The sequence below is a fragment of the Oxyura jamaicensis genome, chromosome 21, assembly GCF_011077185.1.
Source record: "Oxyura jamaicensis isolate SHBP4307 breed ruddy duck chromosome 21, BPBGC_Ojam_1.0, whole genome shotgun sequence".
NCBI classification, from domain to species: domain Eukaryota; kingdom Metazoa; phylum Chordata; class Aves; order Anseriformes; family Anatidae; genus Oxyura; species Oxyura jamaicensis.
Genome location: NC_048913.1, coordinates 3,230,123 through 3,252,450, shown reverse-complemented (window position 1 = coordinate 3,252,450; position 22,328 = coordinate 3,230,123). Strand labels below are relative to the sequence as shown.

The 22,328-nt window shown below is 40.8% G+C and overlaps 2 protein-coding genes across 2 annotated transcripts; one reads left to right on the top strand and one right to left on the bottom strand.

Moving 5' to 3' along the window:
• Nucleotides 1–152: 152 nt before the first annotated feature.
• On the bottom strand, nucleotides 153–15,849 carry SDF4 (stromal cell derived factor 4). Its single transcript, XM_035344409.1, has 7 exons — nucleotides 15,678–15,849; nucleotides 14,446–14,811; nucleotides 7,456–7,592; nucleotides 6,852–6,965; nucleotides 4,130–4,288; nucleotides 2,814–2,989; nucleotides 153–1,807 (listed from the first exon to the last, which is right to left on the bottom strand). The coding sequence occupies exons 2-7, from the start codon at nucleotides 14,751–14,753 to the stop codon at nucleotides 1,631–1,633; spliced, it is 1,071 nt and encodes a 356-aa protein (XP_035200300.1). The 5' UTR covers nucleotides 14,754–14,811; nucleotides 15,678–15,849; the 3' UTR covers nucleotides 153–1,630.
• Nucleotides 15,850–16,257: 408 nt separating this feature from the next.
• On the top strand, nucleotides 16,258–21,493 carry B3GALT6 (beta-1,3-galactosyltransferase 6). The gene has a single exon (XM_035344410.1). It carries the CDS (start codon nucleotides 16,631–16,633, stop codon nucleotides 17,675–17,677), a length of 1,047 nt encoding a protein of 348 aa, XP_035200301.1. The 5' UTR covers nucleotides 16,258–16,630; the 3' UTR covers nucleotides 17,678–21,493.
• The last annotated feature ends 835 nt before the right edge of the window (nucleotides 21,494–22,328 follow it).

The following is a 22,328-nucleotide window of genomic DNA, read 5'->3' as shown; positions in this document are numbered from 1 at the left end:
GTGAATACTGAAACAGAAAGACAGCCATACTTATATTTACATTATATTAAGAGAATAAATTTAATCAAATATAACATCTATCTTGGATTTTTCAGGCAACCCCTTGGAAAGTTTTTTTTTTTACAGTAAAGATAGAACTAGAGAAAAATAAGTTTTCTGTTTAGACAGTGGATATGACCTTTGCATTGCATGATGCTTTCAGAGACTACCCAAAAATAGACTGATTAAAAAGCTTCTCAAATGCTGACTGCACGTTGCTCTAACAAAAGCAATTCAAAAAGCAAAGCCTGTATTTCCCCCAGCATTACCATTCAGCGTCAATAAAGACTTTTCTGAAAGAATTATCTGCACAGAAACAAGTAACTATACCAGTTTCAACAATAAACTGTAGTTAAGTAGGAATCATACACCTAGGTGAACCCCGTTGTTCTGTGCAGTATCTGAAGTCTACACAGAAACCTTCCCCAGTGTCTCATTATGAAATCTTATTTTTTTTTTCTTTTTAGAGACCTAAGTAATCTCAAGCCTCCCACATTCAGTGCAGTTACAAATCCTGTCACCAGCTTTCTTTTTAAAGTAGATGTGGACGAGTTTCTCTGTAACATTTAACGTAAGTTCTTCCCCACAGCTCTTAAAAACTGTTCAGTGATGGAAGGAGAACTTGTATTATATTGCCAAAAACGCATCGCTGGGTTGAGATGCCTTAAGAAAAATACTGGAAGATTAGCCAAGTTATCCCTGCTGAATTTAGGAATCTCAGGAACATGGCTATCATCTCTTTTCTCCTGACTCTTGAGTAGCTGTAACAGTTACTGGAGATAGATAAGAGAACAGCACTTATCGGACATAGCAAGCTAATAACAGTGTTAAGCAAAGTAAAATCCAGTAAGAACTGAACTTCTGAGACACAAACAATGACAAAAAACAAGGAACCCACTGATGCTGAGTACATAAACCATTAAATGTGTATTGACTACACAGAGCAGTGGGACAGTAAAAGAACTGAGCATAACTGGAAAAAAAACACACACAGCAAGAACAGTCCAGGCAGCAGCAACCTGATAAAATTTACTGATTTTCGTAACTAAAACATTCTGAAATGGTTATGACCATAAACAAAATACAACTGTATAATTTGTTGAGCAAAACAAAAGTATTTCCAACCAGTCTATGAATGGATATCCTCATGGGGCCAGAACACACGCATGTGAGCTGCAATCCCCTTTACAAAAGCCAACATCTTTCACTGTTACTTGTGATTTCCATGGATCAGCAGCCATGAGGGCAACAAGAGAAGTTAAATATTTAATATACCTCCACCAAATACAATTAGCAAAAAGCAGCTGAAACTTCAGCTGGATTAACTGTACAAAACAGGGTGAACCACCATAGTCCAGTACCTGCCTCATTATTTAATCAACTTTTTTTTTTTTTTAAACATACCGAAGGCAAAGCTGTAGATCTTCTATATGGACGGAAGTTTTTTTAGTCTAGTACACCACACTGTACGCATATAAACACAGATAGCAGCAAGGAAATTTTCTGTCTGTTTGTGAGTGTTGGTTTTTATTCCTTTATTTTTATTTTGAAAGCAGGAAAGTGCTTCAGAACTCTGGAAAAGCGAGCAGGGTCAGAACTCCTCGTGGACGTTACGTGCATAGTCCATAAGTTTGCTGCCTGTGAAGTATTCACTATATTTTAGGATCTCCTCCAGCTCTAAGTGGTGGTTTTGATTTTCATCTGCTACTGCTATCATTTGCTTCGCTTCATTTAGGGCGTTGTATTCATTCATAGGATCCATATATTCCTAGGACAAGAAAATCAGTCATTTTCAATAACCAAGCACACATTTCCACACACCAGGATTATGAACCCTGGCCTCATGTAAACTTCAACAATTACGAGAACAACATGAGCCACCCCAAAGCAAATGGAAGTCATAGAAAAAAAGTGTTAGCACATCTTTGTTTCATCTTACATCCACCTCCTGGCTATTTTTCCATTCACTGCTTCCTTGTCCATTCTAAGGAATTTTCTCAGTTCATGCCAGTACCCACAAACATTTTTGACATTTTGGTTGCAAAATAAGCCATCAAATCTGGTAATTTGTGAAGAAATATAAATTCAAAATTTAAATCCTCACAGTGTCAGCCTGTATCTCCTACATTTTCTTGTTTCTGGACATAATCTTTTTGGAGGACATTCAATCAAGAACTTTTTTGTTCCATTTTAAACCACCCAGGTTGGAAGTCTCAAAAATTAAGCATTAAATCCTTCCTTCTGCGAACAGAAGACTAAAAAGGCCACAATCTAGAAATCACTGTTTAAAATGTAACTTACAAAAAACACTCTGAATGACAGAGCTCTCTGCTATTTTCTAAGCTACTGGGGGCCCCAAGGTTTGTTCATTTTGCCTGTTGTTTGATTTTTTTTAAAATGAATACACAGTTTGCCAATTACTTGTTCTGTAAGTGGAAGTATGACTCATTCTCCCATTCACCAGTGCACCTAATGAAATCTGTGACTTGCTTTCATGCACTACATATCCATGCAAGTGTCTATGTGACAAAAAACCCTAAAAGCATACCTATGAATAACAGCAACACTAGGAAAACTCCCCTTTCTCCGAGAAAGGGCAATATCACATCCTACTCCAAGCACGGTTGCGCAATACTATAATCCAAAACAGTACACACATCCTGTACTGTTAATTCAAATATTTCTGGACTTGATATCCTCTAAAGTGGTCTCAATCCTGTATTTAAAAACAACCTATGGATTTTTAAAGCTAGAACTGTTTGATGGAGACTCACCTCCAGCTCTTCCATTGTGACAATACCATCGTGGTTTGCATCAATGACCTCCTCAAACTCCTTCCTTCTGTCTTTTACCCAATCATCATCAATGTCTTGAGCTTGCTGGTTCTCTACAGTACCAACAGGCAACGAAATGAACTCTGAGAGGGTAAGTTTCTTATCTCCATCTTGATCTACAACAGAAGTAGATAGAAACTGAAAAGTATTTGCCTAATGTCCATGAAAATTAGATATTCCTTCACATCAGAGTTGTCACTAGCACAGCTGGTGTGGTTTCAGCAGTCCACAGTCCTGACTACAGCAGAGAATAGCAGCTACCACTTATAGCTTGGTTAGGAGAAAATTGTGTTATGGCACCCATTTAGTGTTTAGAAAGCTAAAAACCATACCTGTCAATATACAAAACCATACCTGTCAACATACAAAAAAACAAAGAACTCTACTGGGCCTGGAAGATACACCAGCTGACAGGCTGGGCATCTATTTATTTCACTGATGTTGTTGGTTTTTTTTTCCCCCACCCTAAATCTGCTGCAACAGAAAGTTTCTGACAGCTGTGTGCAATCTCCCCTTATATCAGCATTCAAGTAAATTAATATTCATGAAGGACCGTGTACTGGAATTGTTTTGTCTGTGCACCCAACACTTAAGCATCACTGAAAACTCTTCATATTTATTAAGCTAACTACTACCAAAGTTGAAGTTCACTTTTTTCTTTTCTTTGAGGTGTTCCAGCAGTTTCAAATATGTATAACTATTCACTCAACTGAAAAAAGCATTTGTTGACAGTACTTACGAATTTTTTTTAAATATTTTTTTCTTAGAAACCTCAACTATTTCCGTTTTCATAAGTGTATGTCAATTCTCACATGGTTGCTACACTGCAGAAGTACTAAGCAATTAATGCCTCATTAAACATTCACATCAGTATATTTTAGAATATTTTAATATTCAACCCTTTTCTACTATTGCTAAAGAGACCCTATGATGCAGCAGCACTTGAGTGTGAAGCAGTGGCAGCTGATCTGCTCTGTAAGAAGTACTCAGAATACCTTTGTAACATACAATGCTGTGCTGTTCTTTAACAAGCAGAGACTGAATTTAGTCTCGAACAATGCAGAGGCACCTCCATCAAGATACCAGTATTAGTGCTAACAGCATGTTTTTCTTAATACATCGCATTGGAATGTGTAAAACAGAGCAAACGATGCGCCAAAATTTCAGATTGAGCCACGACAGTACAATAATCTAACACCCACCCAACAGTTTGCAAGTAAACAACTCTGAAGAAAACATCTTTTAAAATGGCATACCCAAATCTCGGATGATTTCTTTGACCATGAACTTCAGCATTCCCCTACTATGCTCTGGGTGAAGAAATGACAAGAATTCTTCTTCATTCAACAACATATCAGGAGGTGGGTTGTCAGCTTGGTACCATCGATCCTTCAGGTTATCTAAAACTTCCTGTGCTAGAAATTTAAAGTTAAAACCGTTATGTTTAAACTAGACAGTTTCTAAAATATACCTTCCCCTATTACTCTATTGTTTAAACAAGGATGACCTATGAACCAGTTATTATATAGTTAAACTTCTAGGGAAAGAGGGTGCTAAAGGGAAACAAAACACCATTAGTTTGGACAAGTTAGTGCTGCAACACTAGGAAAGATCCTTTAACCAAACCACTGAGCTGAAATTAGGAGATGAAAATACTTAGCTACACCTGAATCAAAATTTAAAATGTAGAAAGTGACTAGGAACACTACAAGATTTCTGCACTGCCCTGCTCCTCGTTTTTTCTTTTACCCTGTCAAAGGTTCAGAATCCAAAAGAATCTCCTACCCAGAAAACCTATATCCCTTGGCTCAGAAACAGCATCCAGTATTTCAGCCTAAAAAATTGATTTTTTTGCAACTATGAGAGGCATAAGAAGGTAGCGCTACAAAAGAAAGTTTGGAAAAGTTAAGTAAGCACCAAGAAATGTATTTTAGTTTTCAGTCACTTCAGGATATGAGTACTTATTACTCCTTTTAGTTACCTTGTCTATTCCGTATCAAAAACACAATCAGATTTCAGACCTAAACCATACATGTTTTAATTGTTACTGCAATAAAGAGAAATATTTTTGCTACAAAAAACAAATGCAAGTCTAAGCACACGTATGAACAGACATCAGCAGCAGCAATCACTTTACATTTCCACCTATTTCATCTTACATCATGTCAACAAGCACTTTCTAAGTGAGTTTTTCCTAAGCTCAAGCGAGAATCATAACTTGAAGATGAGTTTCCGCTAAAACTATGCCACTGACTTGTTGAAAAACCACCCTGCAACACACAGCATGAACAGGACATGCAACCAGTGGTCCTGAACATAACCAAACAGGAAAAAAAATACCTGTACAGAGCATTCTTTTTCTGGTGTAGGCATTTTCTAAATGACAAACTGGAAGAAAAATACAAGTCTGTGGCACACCCTATCTGCAAAATATACTAACAAAGATGAATATGAAGCATTTGCATTTCACAAGTTTTAAAAGCGCTCTGAAAGACTACAGTCACTGCACAATAAAGTGTCTTGAATATCTCCAGCATGCTTTTGGTTGCATAAGAAAAAGCAGTAGCAATGGTAGTATCTGAATTTTTAAAGTTACAGCTGCAATTAAGATTTAAGTCTTCAGTGAATGTTTTTTTTTTTGGTGAAGAATAGGGAAATCCTTCGGAGTCTTAATATGAATCTGAAGGTACATTTGTGAATGTTAAGTTTTAATTATTTAAAACATCGGTTAGAACAGTATAATCAAATCCTGGTGTAGTCAACCCCAAATATTATAAAACATAAGACATCCTCCTTTTTCCTGCCCTTCTTTTTAGTCCTATACAAAACTCAAATATCAGTCATCAGTTCAAAACTGTAGTTATCTGCCTAAGGTAAATATGAAGTTGAGTCCCCAGTTTTGGCTTGGTTTCCAATCTGCTTCTGCCTAAGACTCAGAACATGTCTTACAATCCACATGTTCAGTTATTTTCTATTATGCAGACAGTTAAACAAAAACCAAAAAGCTTTTACACAACACTGGCGTATGAAAATGAGTTTTGCCTATCATCCTCAGGAAGCGGCAGATAACTAATTTGGTTTTCCCAAACAAGGCTTGTTACCTAGGTAGAAAAGTTATGCACACGCTTTCCTTATTCAGCAAATCTTTTATCTGATGAGCATTCCTGTAAACTGTAGTTAACCACACTGCCATAGAACATGCTGCACAGGTGTTTTCCCCGCCATAAAATTCAAAAGGCCCATTTGCATTTTAGTTGCTTTTTGATAAATGGAAAATATAACATAACCCATTTTTAAATGACTAATTCCTGCAAGGAAAGGCTAAGGCTTCATGTTTAACTTAACAGTAAATGCATTTAGATGGGGGGGGAAGGTTACTCTGTTAAGCATTACCGTGTTTGTAACAAGTCAAATTCAAATGAAAGTTTCAAAAGTAATAAGGAAGAAATGATTAATCTCACTAACCTAAAGAATCTCTCAATAATGAACTTAAATGAAACACAGAACAATTGTTAGGCAACCTTCTGCTATTTTCTAGCATTCTTCGCAGTGCCTGAGCACACACCTATTTAACCACAACAGTTTGATAGTAGACATGCCCCTCCTCAGTTTCAGAAGTTAAGTACGCTCGGCTTCCTCTCACTTGGAGCAACGGGGGACCTGGTACCGCAGCTAACAAGAGAATGGTCCACAGGTAACACAGGTTGACATATTTTAGCAGAGCATTAAACACAAATGTTCAAATAGAGAGTAACAAAAAAGATTTTTAATACAAATACCTCTACCCAGAGTGTTGGAAGTGCAGAATTGAGTTAAAATGAACTGCGGTATTTCTGTCTTATGACTTACACGTTCTACGTTCGCACTAAGGCAGCAGCACAACTAAAACGTTCACCTCATATTAAAAACAGTTTTAACATTCAGGACTTAGGAAAGTAAAAGAAAACCAGACATACACCAACAACAGTCTGCACTTACTTTCTTCATCTATTTTCAGCTCTTCATTGTTTCTGATCTTCTCTGCAATCTCTTTTTCATTAAATCCCTTACTTGCCAAGAATTTGATTTTATATTCATCCCAGGACACATGGCCTGTAAGAGAGAACCGTATCTCAGACACGATGTTATATAGTTAAATGGTGAACTTTTGGTCTCATTTCTTAAAATGGCATGTGCTAAAATCTTCTGGTTCAGCACTATAACCACTACGCTAAGCTTTATGAATGGCAACAAGACAGCTATCACCCAATTCAGCTTCATGTTTCCTTATAGCAGATAAGCCTTGTGAAAATAACCCATTTATGTCACGATCCTCACCTCATCCCTGACAGAGCCAATTGGGATTTTCTATGAATTCAAGAGAAATAAGATAGCAATCAGAGAACTACAATGCTGACAAACACATTACTTCTTTGCTCTACTGTCTTCTGCATGGATCAAAACTCTTGAGAGGCGAAGGATCACGTGCAGTCCAAAGCTACTAGGATTTTAGCGCAGCACATCAAACGAGCAGTCTGTCAGTTTGACAGCTAGCAGCTGACTTTGGTTGTCATCAGGAGATGGAGGAAACATTCAATCTTACCATCACCATCAGGGTCCACAGCTCGGAAATGCATTTTATTCTCCTCCACAGCTTCCTGGAAATGTTCATCCGTCTTTTCCATGATCCAGCGCTGCATCTCTTTAGCACCTATCTTTTTATCGTTATTTATATCCACCCTATGGAGGAATAGCAGACAAGTTCTCTTTTGTTTGATTTGGGGGAGTATTTGTAGATTTTAAACAAATCATTCAATGATAACAAACCTAGGTCGCTATAAAAAGTAGTTTATAACCATGTCTGAGAACTTGTAGATTCTTTGAACTATAAACAAGCAGCAAGTTAACAAATGGTTTCATAATTAAACACAGATGACTGTATAGACTCCGGACTTAAGCATGCATGGTAGAAAGTTTCCTTGTTTTTCATACCCATCTTTCTCAAATCAGAAGCATCAAGGTAACTACCTAGTTCAAAAACATTTAGCCCTACTTCACTTTGCTGTAAGTGAACTCATTTTGATATTCTATTTTTGAACACATTTTTAAAGTAGAGAAAATTACAAAGGCATTGCTCATTGCATACGAGCTCACCTCCTAATGGTTCAGAACTGTCAACAAACAGCCAGCTGCTGCAGACTGTCACTACTTGGAAGAATTTCTTCCCTGTCATTCCCCCAAACCAGTAACTCTCTCTCAATTTACCTTTCCAGGTCCTTTTTCCCTTGATTTTCCAAGATCTCTGATGTTTACTGATAAGCTGCCTCTGTGTGTGCCTAGCTCACATCACAATTGTTGCAAACATCAAGAGCAATGAAAATACAAGGTGAATATCCTTGGTGCAAGGCCTTTCAAACTATTTAATACTTTCTATTACTTGTAAGCAAGGGAGGGGGGCGGAAATCAAGCTTCCTCTACGATCCCTTGATCTCTGGTAATACACTACAGGTGACAGATTTTAATTCTTAAAAAAGCACATTTAGTTGTTCCCAGTTATTAGGCTCACTATGTTTTGTCAAAATATATGCCTGCACACAGTGCTTTGAGCTACACTTACGTACTTGTTGGGCAACACCTGTATACTTTTTTTTTTTGGCTCACTGGCTAAATTGTCAGCAGATGTCCAATCTCCACTGTTCTCATTCATGTACTACCAATGCTGCTTTATCAAGAAAGACAGATTGCCAAATGAGCAATTCCATTAGTGCTTACTTCATTAAAAAGAATATAAAAAGTTAAAACTGAACAAATACATACCAAAAAAGGTAATAACCTGCCACTCTAAGGGTTTTTTAGCATACCAAGTATTTATTAAAGATCTAACAATATTTAAAAATGGAAAGACATCAGTAACATTTAATAGGCAAGATTATATTTAAAACACACCACAAGCACTCTTGTTCAATTTAAAAAAACAACTTGCCTGACTTTATCTGTTTAAATCAGTCTTAGCACTACTGAAGTGTTATCACTGAAAGTCAGGTTATTAAATGTGATTTGCATTTAAATGTCATCTAAATGTTAAAAGCTGAAGACGAACAACAACCCTAGCATTTCATCGTCTAAAACACAGAACTATTAAGTGCAGTGTTGGTGTTTTTAAATACTGTAACCACATCTTTCTACATATATCTGCATGCACTGACTCAGCGTTAGCAGCTTTTCAGTAAACAATAGCAAGACCAGTAAAACGGTCACATTCCACTTGTGCCACCTTGCACTTACCAGGTAAATAGATGGGGGTTTTGAAATACAGTAGGTACATCAAAAATGAGAAAACAAAGCCTCCCCCCCCCAACATTTTACATTCTAATTTCTTTAGATCAAAGCTATCAAACTGACTACTTCCAAACTGTACTTTCCATTTAATTCACATTGTAACTAAGAAGGTAACAAACATCCCATTCATTGCTCTTCTAGTTCATGAGTGTACACCTTTGTTCTGCTACTGTAGTTCACAAGAAGTCTCCAGTGACTCAGATTTTCATGAGCAAACAGGCATCCCTTATATAAGGGGAGATAAAATCCATTCATTGTCCACAAACGGCACTGTTGCTTTTGAGAGGAGTATTTACAGTTGTGTAAAATAAAAGATATGGTCCTGTAGCAAGCTTAAATCTAAGGGAATTTAAAAAAAACAAAGGCTGTCCATGTTTCCTTAGGTAACCGTCTCACTCAGAACAGGCTACTGAAAACATTTCCACTAATAATGAAGAGCTGAGATAATTGTGTTGCCAAACAACCTAAGGCCAGTAATTCATGTAGAACCAATTTAATAACAAGCTGATGGGGAACCACTCTTCTGAGGTAGACAATGCCTGAGCACTCTAAAGATATTAGTAAATTTCTCAATTTCTCAAAACTTTATGGTAACACCAGCTCTAGAAAACAACACTTGATTGTACGTTTTCTGCAAGAAGCATTATCAAGTGTTCAGCTAGAGCGTGCCACCTGTAATTTGTAGAAGCTTAGGTCTGTAGCGTCCTATTTCCTGACTTGACAGAAAATGTTTCTATACAGCAGGGACTACTGTTAGCACAACTTTGAATTCGGAAACCAGGACTACAGAGAGGAACTTACCTTACTGTTCATCTGCCTCTTCCCAAGGAAAATAACAGATAAACTACAGCCAAACAGTTTATGTAGTGTGGTAACTACCATTAGTATTAATATATTTCAGTAATATGTGTATCACACAAATTCTAAATTCAACATGAACACATCTGTGACTATTCAAACTTTATTATCTATTCGCAAACTAAATGTTAACTTGTTTCTTACTCTAAGGTATTCTGAACATTCCACTTAATAGGATAATTGTAAAACTTTCCTTAACAAAAGCCCTGTAGTGATAGCTGTATTGAAGATAGATATTAAGCCTGGAAGAACAGCTTTTAAACATTTCAGCCCTGTTTCTGAACCACAAGCCATTAAAAATCAGACTTCTGCGGCCATCTTTCAAAAGGTCTGAAAGTATTACCAATAAACAGCTGGCCACTCAGATTTTTCAGATTCATGTTTTCAGGTACCTAAATGACAACACTACAATGTTCCCTCATGCACTGTGTGTGCGTGTCTGTAAGGTGGCAGTGTGCTTACCTAAAGGACTACAGATAAAAGCTTTCCTTGATCACCAAGTACATGTACTTCCGAGTTGGTTTCTGATTCATCCAAATAAAGAAAAGCAGATACAGAAAATAATTTTTAAAACCAGAATTCAGAGCAAGGCATTACTGAAATCATAGGAGATACACAGAAGTTATCAGATGCATTTTTGAATGTACACATTAGGAAAATACAATTCAGGATACTCATATTACTTAAAACCTTCCAACAGCACACAAACACAAACTCGTTTTTAACTGAACAATATAAATCCAAAATCTAACCTGGAGACTCCAAAACAAGAAAGCTGAAAACATCCCTTCTCCCCTTTTTTATTCTACCTGCTTCTTGTCCAACATCGGCTGGCATTAGCAGCATCTTCCCGTCACGGACGGGAGGCAGACCAGTAGAAATGAGAACTCTGTTAAGCTATGAGACAAACCTGAAACTAAGAAAGGGGGCATGGGGAAGAGGGATACGGATCTTGCCAAAACCATTCTGTACGTGCGGTCTGCACACAAGCAAAAGGTCACAGCTGTATATTTCAAGACAGCTACACTTAGAGGCATTGTGGGTTTCAGAAGGAGTTTTGCTTTAGCAAAGGATAAATACATTAATTTTAAACAAGGAAAAGAAATTAGGAAGTATCTGTGCATGGTAACAGTTGACTGAAGGTGTAGCAAAGGCTCTGATCTGACAAATTCACAGTAAGGTACTTGGCTAATACAAAGATTTTCGTTTTTAAACCACAACTAGGGCTGCCTGTAAGTCACTGAAAACATCAGCAAAATGCAAATCCTAGAAGGGTACTCAACTTTCAAACTCACAAAGGGAACTCAATCACCACAGACATCCTGACAGAAAGCCGCATACGTCATGCTACTGAACAGAACTGATGAATCTATCAGTTTGAATTGATGTACTTGGTACAGAAGAGACGTGACTCAATTTACCAGACAACTTTCCCTTAAAACCTCACCAAAATTGAATTCTAGTACCCAGTGCCATTGATTTAGTGAAATCAACATCACCATGAGTAGTCAATTGCTTTCAACATCCTTCCTCCTTGTTTCCTCCCATCAACACCCACCTACACATGCCAAACTACAGCAAGAGAACCACCTCTAGGCCCACAGCTAATTTAACTAGAGACTTCAGCCCCCCCCCACTTTGTTAAAAGTTCCAGTTAGGATACGGATGAAAGAGGACGTCACTTAAGGCCTTCTCACAGATCTGCTTCGCCTGAAGGTACCTGACCACTTACCCTTGGCTAAGACGATAAAGACGTGCCCAGATTTCTGCACCTTGCCCCAGTTTCACAGGATGAAGCGGAAATATGGACTGACTTGCAGGAAACCACTTTGGCAGACAAGCTAGGCCAGTAAAGGGCAACGAAAGAAACCGAAATACAGAATTCTGAAACGCCACTTGCTCTTTCAGTCACATGTAAGAGCTACAAAAACATCATTCAGGAAGCTTTTCTTCCACGTTTCACCTTTATTTTCACTAACCCTTTAGACAAGAGTTTATGCTTTGAACTGAGTACTTTATAGCATCCTGACACACCACAGAACCTCAGCTTTCATTAACAAAAAACGGTGCAGGCTTTCTTTATGCCTTGAAAGAAAATACTTCCGCAGCATCTGGACACCTGTGAGATGCAAGCTTTTCTCAGAAGCTCGTAGTATTTCTCTCTTCACTCAGCCTTTAAGAGAATGTCTAGGAACCAAGCAAGTTCCTCAGAATGCGTTTCTAATTTAGGCATTTCTAAAGCGATCACCTAATAGAATGCCATTTAAGTATCTGACTGAAGCTGATCTTTAATCCAATTGCTTTAAGCTGCCTAAATCAACCTCTTTCAAAACAAACAGGCAGAAACGAACTGAGCTTGTGATTGTGAGCAAGATATACTAACCACCAAATAAACGTTTCCACTAAACGTATATATGGCAATAAAGAAAACGTAATCTTCTCACCACAATCTTCATATCTGCATTTGGATGGATTAACTTGCAACAAACCGCTTCGGTAGACAATTAAGGCCAGTAAAGAGTGACTACAGGAACCGAAACACAGAATTGTGAAGCGCCACTTGTTCTTTCAGTCCCAAGACTACTTGTGCATCCTACCAATAAAATCAGCGGTCTGAATATCGAAGCAGTAAGTAATAGTACTCTAAATGTAAAAGGCACTCTGGTCGTCCTGTTTGCTTTAGCAAACACCAGAAAAAAAAAAAAAAAAAGTGTTATCATTGGTATCTTCTTCCCTGCTAATGAAAAGTTAGCAAAAAGAAAAAAGCTTTTCAAAGCCTCCTCACTTCACCTCACGTATACGCACGTCCCCACACCACCAGTGACAGCACCGGTGTGATCTGAACTGTTCTAGTAAAACTAATCCTCAATGGTAAAAATGCAAATAAAGCCAACCCTGCCACCTAGTGTCTACAAGGACACCTTGGTTTTCGTTTTTATTGTTTGCTGACCTCCAATTGATTACCTGCTGAAATTGCATTAGCTGACACAAACCTTTTCTAGCACAAGAAGCGTTTTATAAAAGGAAAAAAGCTTTAATGCCTAAAAGTTAATATTTTTAAACAGTAAACAGTTATATGGAGTCTTCAAAAACGCTACCAAAAAAATTGAACCTTTCTATTCTCATGTGAACTTCTGAATTCTTGATGTATGCAGTTAGACAATTATTTTTAATTTGACATATTTCCAGACACATTTTAAACACTTAGCATCCATCAGAAAGTTTTATGAACAGAAAGCAATTATTAGTTTGTTTACCACTGTCCCACCCCATTGTTTGGCTGTCTCTTTTCCCCTTCTGGCTTCCCTCCTGCATCTTTTTCAGCATTTGCTCTTCTGCAGTAATTTGCAGAAGCCACACGAGAAATAAAAACAAAATCCAAAGGGAATATAAGCCCAAAGGAGAAAAAAGAAACTTAGAACAGCAACTGGGACCAAGCTTACTGCAAAGCAATAAAGCTTATTGATGGAACAAAATCCTACTTTGCCAATTAATTGCGTAGGCATCCTACCACTAACAAAGCCCTTTCTTACTAACTCTAATTTAAGTTACAAACATGATTTCACTGTTCACAGGTTCACTGAGATGGGAACCTAGGTGTGGTGGTTTGTGGTTTTACCCTGCTGGGCAGCTGAACTTCACCAGAACTGCGCTCTCACTCCCCCTCTCAAAAGAAGTGGGGGAGAAGAAAGTTTGCTGGGAAAAAAAAAAAAAAAAAAAAAAAAAAAAAAGGCTCAGAGGTTGAGATAAGGACCCATGGGGTCCCTCCCACAGGATGCCAGCCTTCCCAAACTGCTCCTGCGGGGGCTTTCCATGGGCCACAGCCTCCTCCAGACCACATCCACCTGCTGCACCGGGGGCTCCTCCATGGGCTGCAGCTGTTGTTGCGCAGCAGTTTTTTTCCCCCCTTTCTTAAATCTGCTCTCCCAGAGGCACAACAGTTGCTCATGGCTCATCTCTGGCCAGCAGCAGGTCCCATTTGGAGCCAGCTCCTCTCTGACAAGGCGCAAAGCCCAGCAGCTGCCTGCAGAGACCACCTCTGCAGCCCCTCACTACCAAAAACCTTGCCACATAAACCCAATACTCTATGAAAAAAATATTACCTTTTCTGACCCTAATAAGCTACGTAGGCGTTGTCACACAGAAACAACACGCTTTGTCATAAGTTTTACTAGATGACAGCACCAATCCTGAATACTGATTGTGACTCTCAACGTGGTTTTGCTTTTAAAGACATTTGATGCAGGTACATTACAATCTTAACAAGGCAAGTGCACTGCTCACAGAATGATGCTCCCCCCCCGTGACGATTTTTTTTAGTATTAAATAAAAATTTACTAATTTTACTCCACAGATCAGAAAAAGGCTGCATTTTTCTTGGTAGCGCACAACTTACTTTGAAAAGATGGCCATGAGCTTCTTCCTATTTTTTCTGGGTTCTGAATCTTCCTCAAACTCTTCCATCTCTTTTCCCAGAAAAACTTCTTGATGAAATTCTTTGTTAAGATGTCCGTCCATCTCCATTTTGACCCCGTTCAAGTGATCTGGGGGCAAGATCTCATTCTCATCTTTACTGTCAGCTGCCTTTTCTTTGAGGGCTGAGTTATTTGCAGGCCTTGCATAAACATCCATTAGAAGAAATACAAACAGAAGGGACAGATACAGAGATCCCAGACTGCAGAGGAAGGCCTGTCTTGACATCATTTTTTCTTTTTTAATCCAGATACTGGCTAGTTAAATTATTGTGACTGGAATAAATGACCTAAAAACAAAAAGGGGAAAGCATAAGCACATTCAAAACCGTAGAACATTATGTCACTAATAAAGTCTCTTAAAATTCTGATGAATCTACATAAACATGGGTATTTGCAGTGAAAGAATAAAGATTCATATTAAATAAAACATATACAACAAGAAATTGATCTTGCCATTTTTTACTCTGCACAGCTTTAACCTCTATTGGAAGACTTTAGAAGGTGTAACATCCTGTAAACAGCCTAGCTCTGCTCTGCAAATCATTTTCGCGTGTTACAGTAGGTGATGACCTGAGAGATAAAACCCAAGCACTTACCAAGGGGCCAGCTCAGAGCATGAACCACCCACCTGTGTGTGTGGGCAGCCACAGCAACACCCCTAACACTGTCAAGCAGCAGAAACAGGCACAGCAGCACACCAAATCCTTAGGAAGGCTGAATGACATGAAGGTGTTTCGGGAAATAAATGACCGAGGGGAATAGGATGACAAGCTCCAGTGCGTGAAAACTGAATGATCTTAGAGGTCTTTTCCAACCTGAATGATTTTATGATTCTAAGGGTAGCTGGGAACAGAGAGCAGCAGGAAAAGCACCACCAGGGGCACCTTTTCCAGACCTGCCTGCTGCTGGGTGAACACCTCCACGACCTCCTAGCTCACAGGCCTCAGGGGAAGGTAGAAGAACCCCGGCACGGCATTTGGGTGCACAAAACCCCTACAGATCTGCGGGAAAGGAGGACGCCGACCACCACCCACCTCACGAAGCCCCCTCATGACTGGGCCTCACGACTGGGAGGGGGGCGGGGGGGGTTGCAGGGAGGCCCCCGGCGTCCTCACCACCCCGTCCCCCGGGGCCCAGCCCGCAGCCCCGGTACCTGTGCGGGCTGCGGCGGCTCCTCATTCCCGACCTGGCTCCCTCCGGCCCCGGCCCAGCTCCTCAGGCCCTCCCCGGCTCCCTGCGGCCCCCCCGGGCCCGCTCCCACCCCGCGGCCCCGGGCGGAGAGAAGCGACCGGGCCGGACGAGCGCCGTGGAGGAAGTACGTCACGCGCAGGGACTGCGTGGCGAAGGGGAGGCGGCCATCTTGGAGTAGGGCAGGAAGAGCCCACCACCCGCAGGCCTCCCCGCTGCCATTTCCCCCCAGGATAAGCCCCCCCCCCCCCACTGCTTAACCTTAGTGTGGGGCAGCGAGCATAGCTCCTCATTCACCTATCTTTCCCTTAATAATTAGTAATTAAAAATAGTAGATTTTCCCCTCCAAGCGTGAACGAATCATTTTTGTTTTTTGGTAATTCATTGCCAGCTTCTTTATCCTGGCCACAGTAACGCCCCTAGCTCTGTGCTCGTCGTTCACCTTTTGTTCAGGAAATATTAAAACAATGCCTTTTGTACGGATTTTCCGGCGCCGCCCGCCCCGGCCCTGAAGACCTCAGCACCTCCTGTCGCTCCCTGCCCGCACCCAACATGGCGGCGCCCCGGCCTCGCCTGCCCTGCTGCAAGATGGCGGCCGCAGCAAGATGGCGGCCGCCGGGCGCCGTGAGGCGGCGTAGACGCGGCTCCGCCTCCCGCCCCGGCCTCCACACGGCAGGCGGCGAGCGGAGCGGAGGGTGCTGCCCACACCGAGGGCTCAGCAGGTAGGCAGGGCCGGGGCAGCTCCTCCCCGGAGGAGAAGGGGAAGAGGAAAAAAAAAAAAGAGGCAGGAAGGAGCCATGAAGCCACCTCCGAGGGCAGGCGAGGCGCGGTGAGGGTTCCCGGAGGAAGGCTGTCCTCTCTCGGACAAGAGACGGGGACAGAGAAGGGCTGTGGCCGGGGTCCGCTCGCCCCACAGCCATGAAGCTGCTGCGCCTGCTGTGCCGCCACAAGACGGCCCTGGGCCTGGGCGGCCTCTCGCTCTTCGCCGTGGTCCTGCTCTACCTGGCCAAGTGCACCTCCGAGGGGCTGCGGCCGCTGCCAGCCCCCCGGGGGCTCCCCCACAACCAGCCTCCGCCACCTCGGGGGGCTAGGGGGGCACAGCTGCCCGCAGCCCCGCCACCACCGCCACCATCCCCTCAGGAGACGGCGTTCCTGGCCGTGCTCATCACCAGCGGGCCCAAGTACACCGAGCGCCGCAGCATCATCCGCAGCACGTGGCTCTCGGTGGCCGGCCGCCCTCCTCACGACGACGTCTGGAGCCGCTTCGTCATTGGCACCGGTGGGCTCGGGGCCGAGGAGCTTCGTAGCCTGGAGCTAGAGCAAAGCCGTCACAAGGACCTTCTGCTTCTGCCGGAGCTGCGGGATTCCTATGAGAACCTGACTGCTAAAGTCCTGGCCATGTACGTCTGGCTGGATCTGCACCTTGACTTCCAGTTTGCCCTGAAGGCTGATGATGATACCTTTGTACGCTTGGATGTACTCGTGGAAGAGCTGAGAGCCAAGGAGCCACGTCGCCTCTACTGGGGCTTCTTTTCTGGCCGGGGTCGAGTGAAATCCGGTGGCAAGTGGAAAGAGAGTGCCTGGGTGCTCTGTGACTACTATCTACCATATGCCCTAGGTGGTGGTTATGTGCTTTCTGCAGACCTGGTGCACTATTTGCGTCTCAGCAGAGACTACCTGAACATGTGGCAGAGTGAAGATGTCTCCCTGGGGGTTTGGCTGGCTCCCATTGATGTGAAGAGAGTGCACGACCCTCGTTTTGACACTGAGTATAAGTCACGGGGTTGCAACAATAAGTACATAGTAACGCATAAGCAAAGCATTGAGGACATGCTGGAAAAGCACCAGACCCTGGCTAAAGAAGGGAAGCTCTGTAAGGAGGAGGTTAAGCTCAGGCTTTCCTACATGTATGACTGGGGAGTGCCACCTTCACAGTGTTGCCAAAGGAAGGATGGCATCCCGTGAAAGTCAGAGGAAATAAAAAGCAGATTGTTAATGGACTCTGAGCTTGGTTACCATTATGTGGGGAGAATCCCAGTAACTAGGGCTTAAAAATATTGAAAAGATTTTGCACGATTCATTATGTCACTATCAATGAAACCCTGAAATTCTGAGAGCTACTGATGTGGCATGATGTAAAAATGTTTATAAAACAAATGGCAAAAACCTGGAAAGGCTTGTATTACAGGATTGAAGGCAAATAATAGGTTGCAAAATATGGATAATACAGAAAATTGGGGGTAGATAACTTGGATTAAAAGCTGCTGGAAGATCTTTTACATTCAAACATATATTTGCTAAAGATCATGACGGGCCTTCACATTATCTGTAAGATTGTGAAACTAACATCTGCTATTTATTTCTTGGCAAGAAACAAGTGTCAGTTTGGCAAGGTTTGAAGATCCTAATGGGGCCGCAAATCAGTTGCTGTTGCCAGTGGGAACAGGTGGCTGCTTATTGACACAAGCATTGAAGTAAAGAACGATTTTGCATCAGATATTCACAGTAGGGGAGGGAGAAAGTCAGGTCTTCGGAGAGTGCTCTGATTTACAAGAATGGAATTATTAGACCTGTAACTTGTCTCTAAGCTTTCTGTTGTTTTAAAGACATCATGTACATAAATTATCTGGCAGCTACAGAGTCAGTCTGTATTTAAAAAGGTGGATGAGTTATGGCTTTTGGCAGATAAGAGCCTATTATCTTATTTTTGGCCAAACAGTTACACTACAAACCCAGCCTTCAGTTGTTAGGCATAGGTGTTGTTCTTAGCTTTTTGTCCAGACACATTGTGTATGAAGAAACATTCCCTGCCCAACAGTAAATAATCCTACTGACTACTACGCAGTCAGAGGTCACAGACTTCAGATTTACATTTTTAGATTACTTCTGTAAAATTAGCAGGATTAGATTGGTGGAGAGTATTTAAAATACAAGCAAGATGGCCCTAAAATGTCTAGCACAGATAAGAAAGTAAACTCATTAGAGAGACGCAGGTTGCCCTGATTATCATTTAAAGGAAGAGTGATTCCACCCCCACCCCAATTTAAGACAACCCTGGTGTTTGAAGACAACCTTTTCTCCTGTTTCAAGAGCTGCATGGCACTCTAAGGAGAGCAATTTCCCAGCAGTGACATTCTCTCCTTCTCACCAGTAGTAACTCGTAGTAGAGCAAAGAATATTACAGAAGGTCTAAGTAATTGCTCAAGTGATAAGTCAGTAAAGGGGATTATTTCCTTTAGTTCTGCCTACACTACAAATAATTCTAGTGCTGATGGAATTGTCAGCATCAGGTACGGTATTGAACAAACAGTAAACATAGACAGGATGTTTTTGGCTGTAGAACAGATCCCTTATACAATTTCACTATTTACCCTCAAAATTTTAGGTGAAACTGTAATTCAAACACTTGCATGGCAGATACTCTAATACACAGATTTTTTTCCAGTATTAGTACAGAGCTACTGAGTTCCAATACCCTTTGTCAGCTACAAATCTTTGACAGTACAACCAGAGATTTTACTTTTATGCCTGGACAGTATGTTCTTAGTGATCAGTTTTACTGTTTGTTGCACACTGCACTTTCATATAATCCCCATCATTTCCTCATCTGCCTTGGCTGGAGCCTCTTCTCACCTGCAGGAAGGCACAAATGGAAAAAAAAAAAAATGGTGCCAGTATCTCTAGTTTTGCTTCCTAAATTAGCAAGTTAGCAGTTCATACCAAAGGAACCAAGTATGTTATTTTGTTGCTCTTCTCTTGTTTTGATTGAATTATTGAGGATTAAGAAGAGTCTTTTGCCAAGGATGATAATTCTTCATTTTGAAAACCTGAATCGTTGACGTCATTCTAAAACAAATTAAGATCTTGAAAGTAAGTTCTTTTAGCATGTGTCCATTCTAATGCATGTCCATGTATTGACAGCTAGGCAGATGTGCTTTTCAGCAAGGTGTATCATTCCAAAACAAGGATCTCATATTTAACAAGATTACAGGAGATTTAAATTGGTTTTTGCATTTTAAAAATATCTACTTGTTATTTGGGGTAAACTAGTATTGTGTGTATATATGTGATTAAATGCTTGTAATGTGAGTATTTATAAATATTGAAAATGTATTATGTATAGGAAAAGTAAGGTAGTTAAGTGTCATATTTTAAATTTGTTTAAGGAAGTACTTTAACGTCCATGAGAATTATGTATCAAGCAGTGCTTGAATTTGTTGGCGTGCAAGCCGTTATTTGAAGTACTGGGATCTGAAGTGCAGGTGAAAAGTCTGCTGCATGTCTCAGCCTAGCGAGAGCGCTGCTCATCCGTTCCTACCAGTCTCCGTGTTCACGGGAGGTGTTTACATTGCTGGCTGTGACTCCCCTTACCTGCCCCCCAACAATTTCCACAGGGGTCAATTTTTAATGAAGGAAAAGTGTTGGATCTCCAATCTTTGGCCCACGGAGAACATGATGCATACAAATATGTAATAGTTCTGAAATTCTCCTGAGCTGTTTCTTACACAGGTATCAGGAAGGAGAAGTACGTGGCTTAGTACAGCTCTCGACAGCAGCACAACCCTTTGCCTGCCGAGGTGCTCTGCCTGCACACTTGCAAGATGAAGCTGAGGAATGATGGTGACCACTCTTACTTACTTGATATCACCCCTCTATACACCTGGTAACTGTGTCTAACACAACTTCATTATACCCTTTTCTCTTTAAGGTTGCTCATGTTTTGTTCTAGCTACAGAACAAAATAACGTGGCAGACTTGAGAGATTCTTTGGTGTATGGTTTAAGTTTTCTTAGTAGACACCCATTCTGCAAATATATTGCATAGATATTAATCCCAATTAACTGGAAAATTCCACAAAAATAAAAGTTTCGATTTAAAAACAAAAGAAAACCAAACTTACAATACTATTCCTGTAGCTGAACGCTTTCTTTCCTGAATGTCTTGCTTTATTCATGTGAAGTCAGCTCAAATACAGTTTCTACATGTCCTACTTTTGACAAACGTTGGGTTTTCTGTAGTTGAAATACCTCATTTTGACCATTTGAATTTGTATTCCATGTGTTAACAATAGTGTTTTGGGGTGCAGGGATCTCTATTCAGTGTTAGCTTTGTAGATTTTATTAAAAGCCCAGCCGCATGGGAAGGTGATTAAGATTTGCATTTCTATTAGTTTCTGTTCAGCTCCAGCATCAGAGTTGAAGTATGTTCTCGGTATTGCTGTATGCTTGACAAACTGTCACCACCTGTACTGCTCTGTATTTAATTTAGAACACGCTGCCTGCAGGACTCAGATCTGTTGCTACATGTACCTGTGCAAGAACTGCTTTTACCCTGGAACTGGACCTGCTTTATGCCGACATAATATGCCAGTTACTACTTTCTAACTCAGACTATTTAGGTAACGTCTACTAAAACACAGAAATGGATCCGTCTGTTACTTATAAGCTACGGGAAGCTGAAGGATACTACATACGTGTGCCTTTATGAAACAGAATAAACGTGGGGTACTGTGCCGAGTATATCGTAAACAATTGAATGAAATTGCACTTTTTTTTTGCAGCTACATAACTTTGCCATTTGGGGGTAGGGTATGGCACTGTTTATTTGCTCAGCATTTCTATAGGGAGTAAACTGCTAGAAACCTGAAGCTGTCTGTGACGATGAAAACATTTGGTAATTGTGTAAGTATATTGTATAGGTATTTATGTCTTTCCACATATGCCATTATTGGCCAAAGGATCTGTGTGCTGATTTTTAATAAAAAAAAGACTTTTTGCTGTAGAGGTGATTGCTTGTTCTGTTTAAGATAAGGTAAAAGTGTGGTTTTATTATGCCATTGTCTGAAAGACAGAGAGGATTGGCTCTGCCTTGAGCAATTGCACACAAACACTTCACTTATTGTCAGAAATGACAACCAGTAAGCATGCCAGGATCCTCTTTCCACCTTCATTCCCTCATGACAAGGTACTGTACTGTACCAGCACAAAGAAGTTGTGTTTACTGAAGTAGTGACCTAGAAGAAAAGCTGCTGGGTTGTACATGCTGCAGCCCACTAAACAGACTATATAAAAACCATTCTCTTCCTTCTAGATTTACATTGGTAGTAACACGGGGATATGACAAACTGCAATCCAGTCAGGAAAAAGGTTTCTCTGACTAAGAATGGCTTGATCCTAGTCTCAGAAAAAAAGTCCAAGCAGTTAGCATCAGGAAACACCACTGCCTGTGGTCCTGATTTATGTTAAACAAACAATAAACAAAGCCACAAGACCAAACAAAACCAGCAACTCTAATAAACAAGTGAAAAGTACTTTCAATATAAGATTTGCTCAAGTAATTTCAACACTTGAAGCAGTTTAAGTAGCACTAACTTCTGATCAATTAGCTAGTTCGTTTGAGTGTCTTCCCACTTTTTTCTGCCAAAACCTTGGAAGCAGACTTTGGGCTCTAGCCCACAGAAACACCTGGTTTTAGCTAAGTAAACCAACCTTGCTGAGCTTAGAAGCACAAGATGACTGAGATGTATTTCAATCAGGAGTGTCCTGGTTCTCGCTAGTAGTTCTTCAGTTTTATATTACCTTTTTTTTTTTTTTAAATCCTCTTGGAGGGGTTTATA

Coding starts and splice junctions, on each gene's coding strand:
- SDF4 (XM_035344409.1), bottom strand. CDS start 14,753: ATGATGTCAAGACAGGCCTTCCTCTGCAGTCTGGGATCTCTGTATCTG. Junction 7,593..14,445: donor CTCATGGCCATCTTTTCAAA/GTAAGTTGTGCG, acceptor ATTCCTCCATAG/GGTGGATATAAATAACGATA. Junction 4,289..6,851: donor GCTGAAAATAGATGAAGAAA/GTAAGTGCAGAC, acceptor TTAAATTTCTAG/CACAGGAAGTTTTAGATAAC.
- B3GALT6 (XM_035344410.1), top strand. CDS start 16,631: ATGAAGCTGCTGCGCCTGCTGTGCCGCCACAAGACGGCCCTGGGCCTG.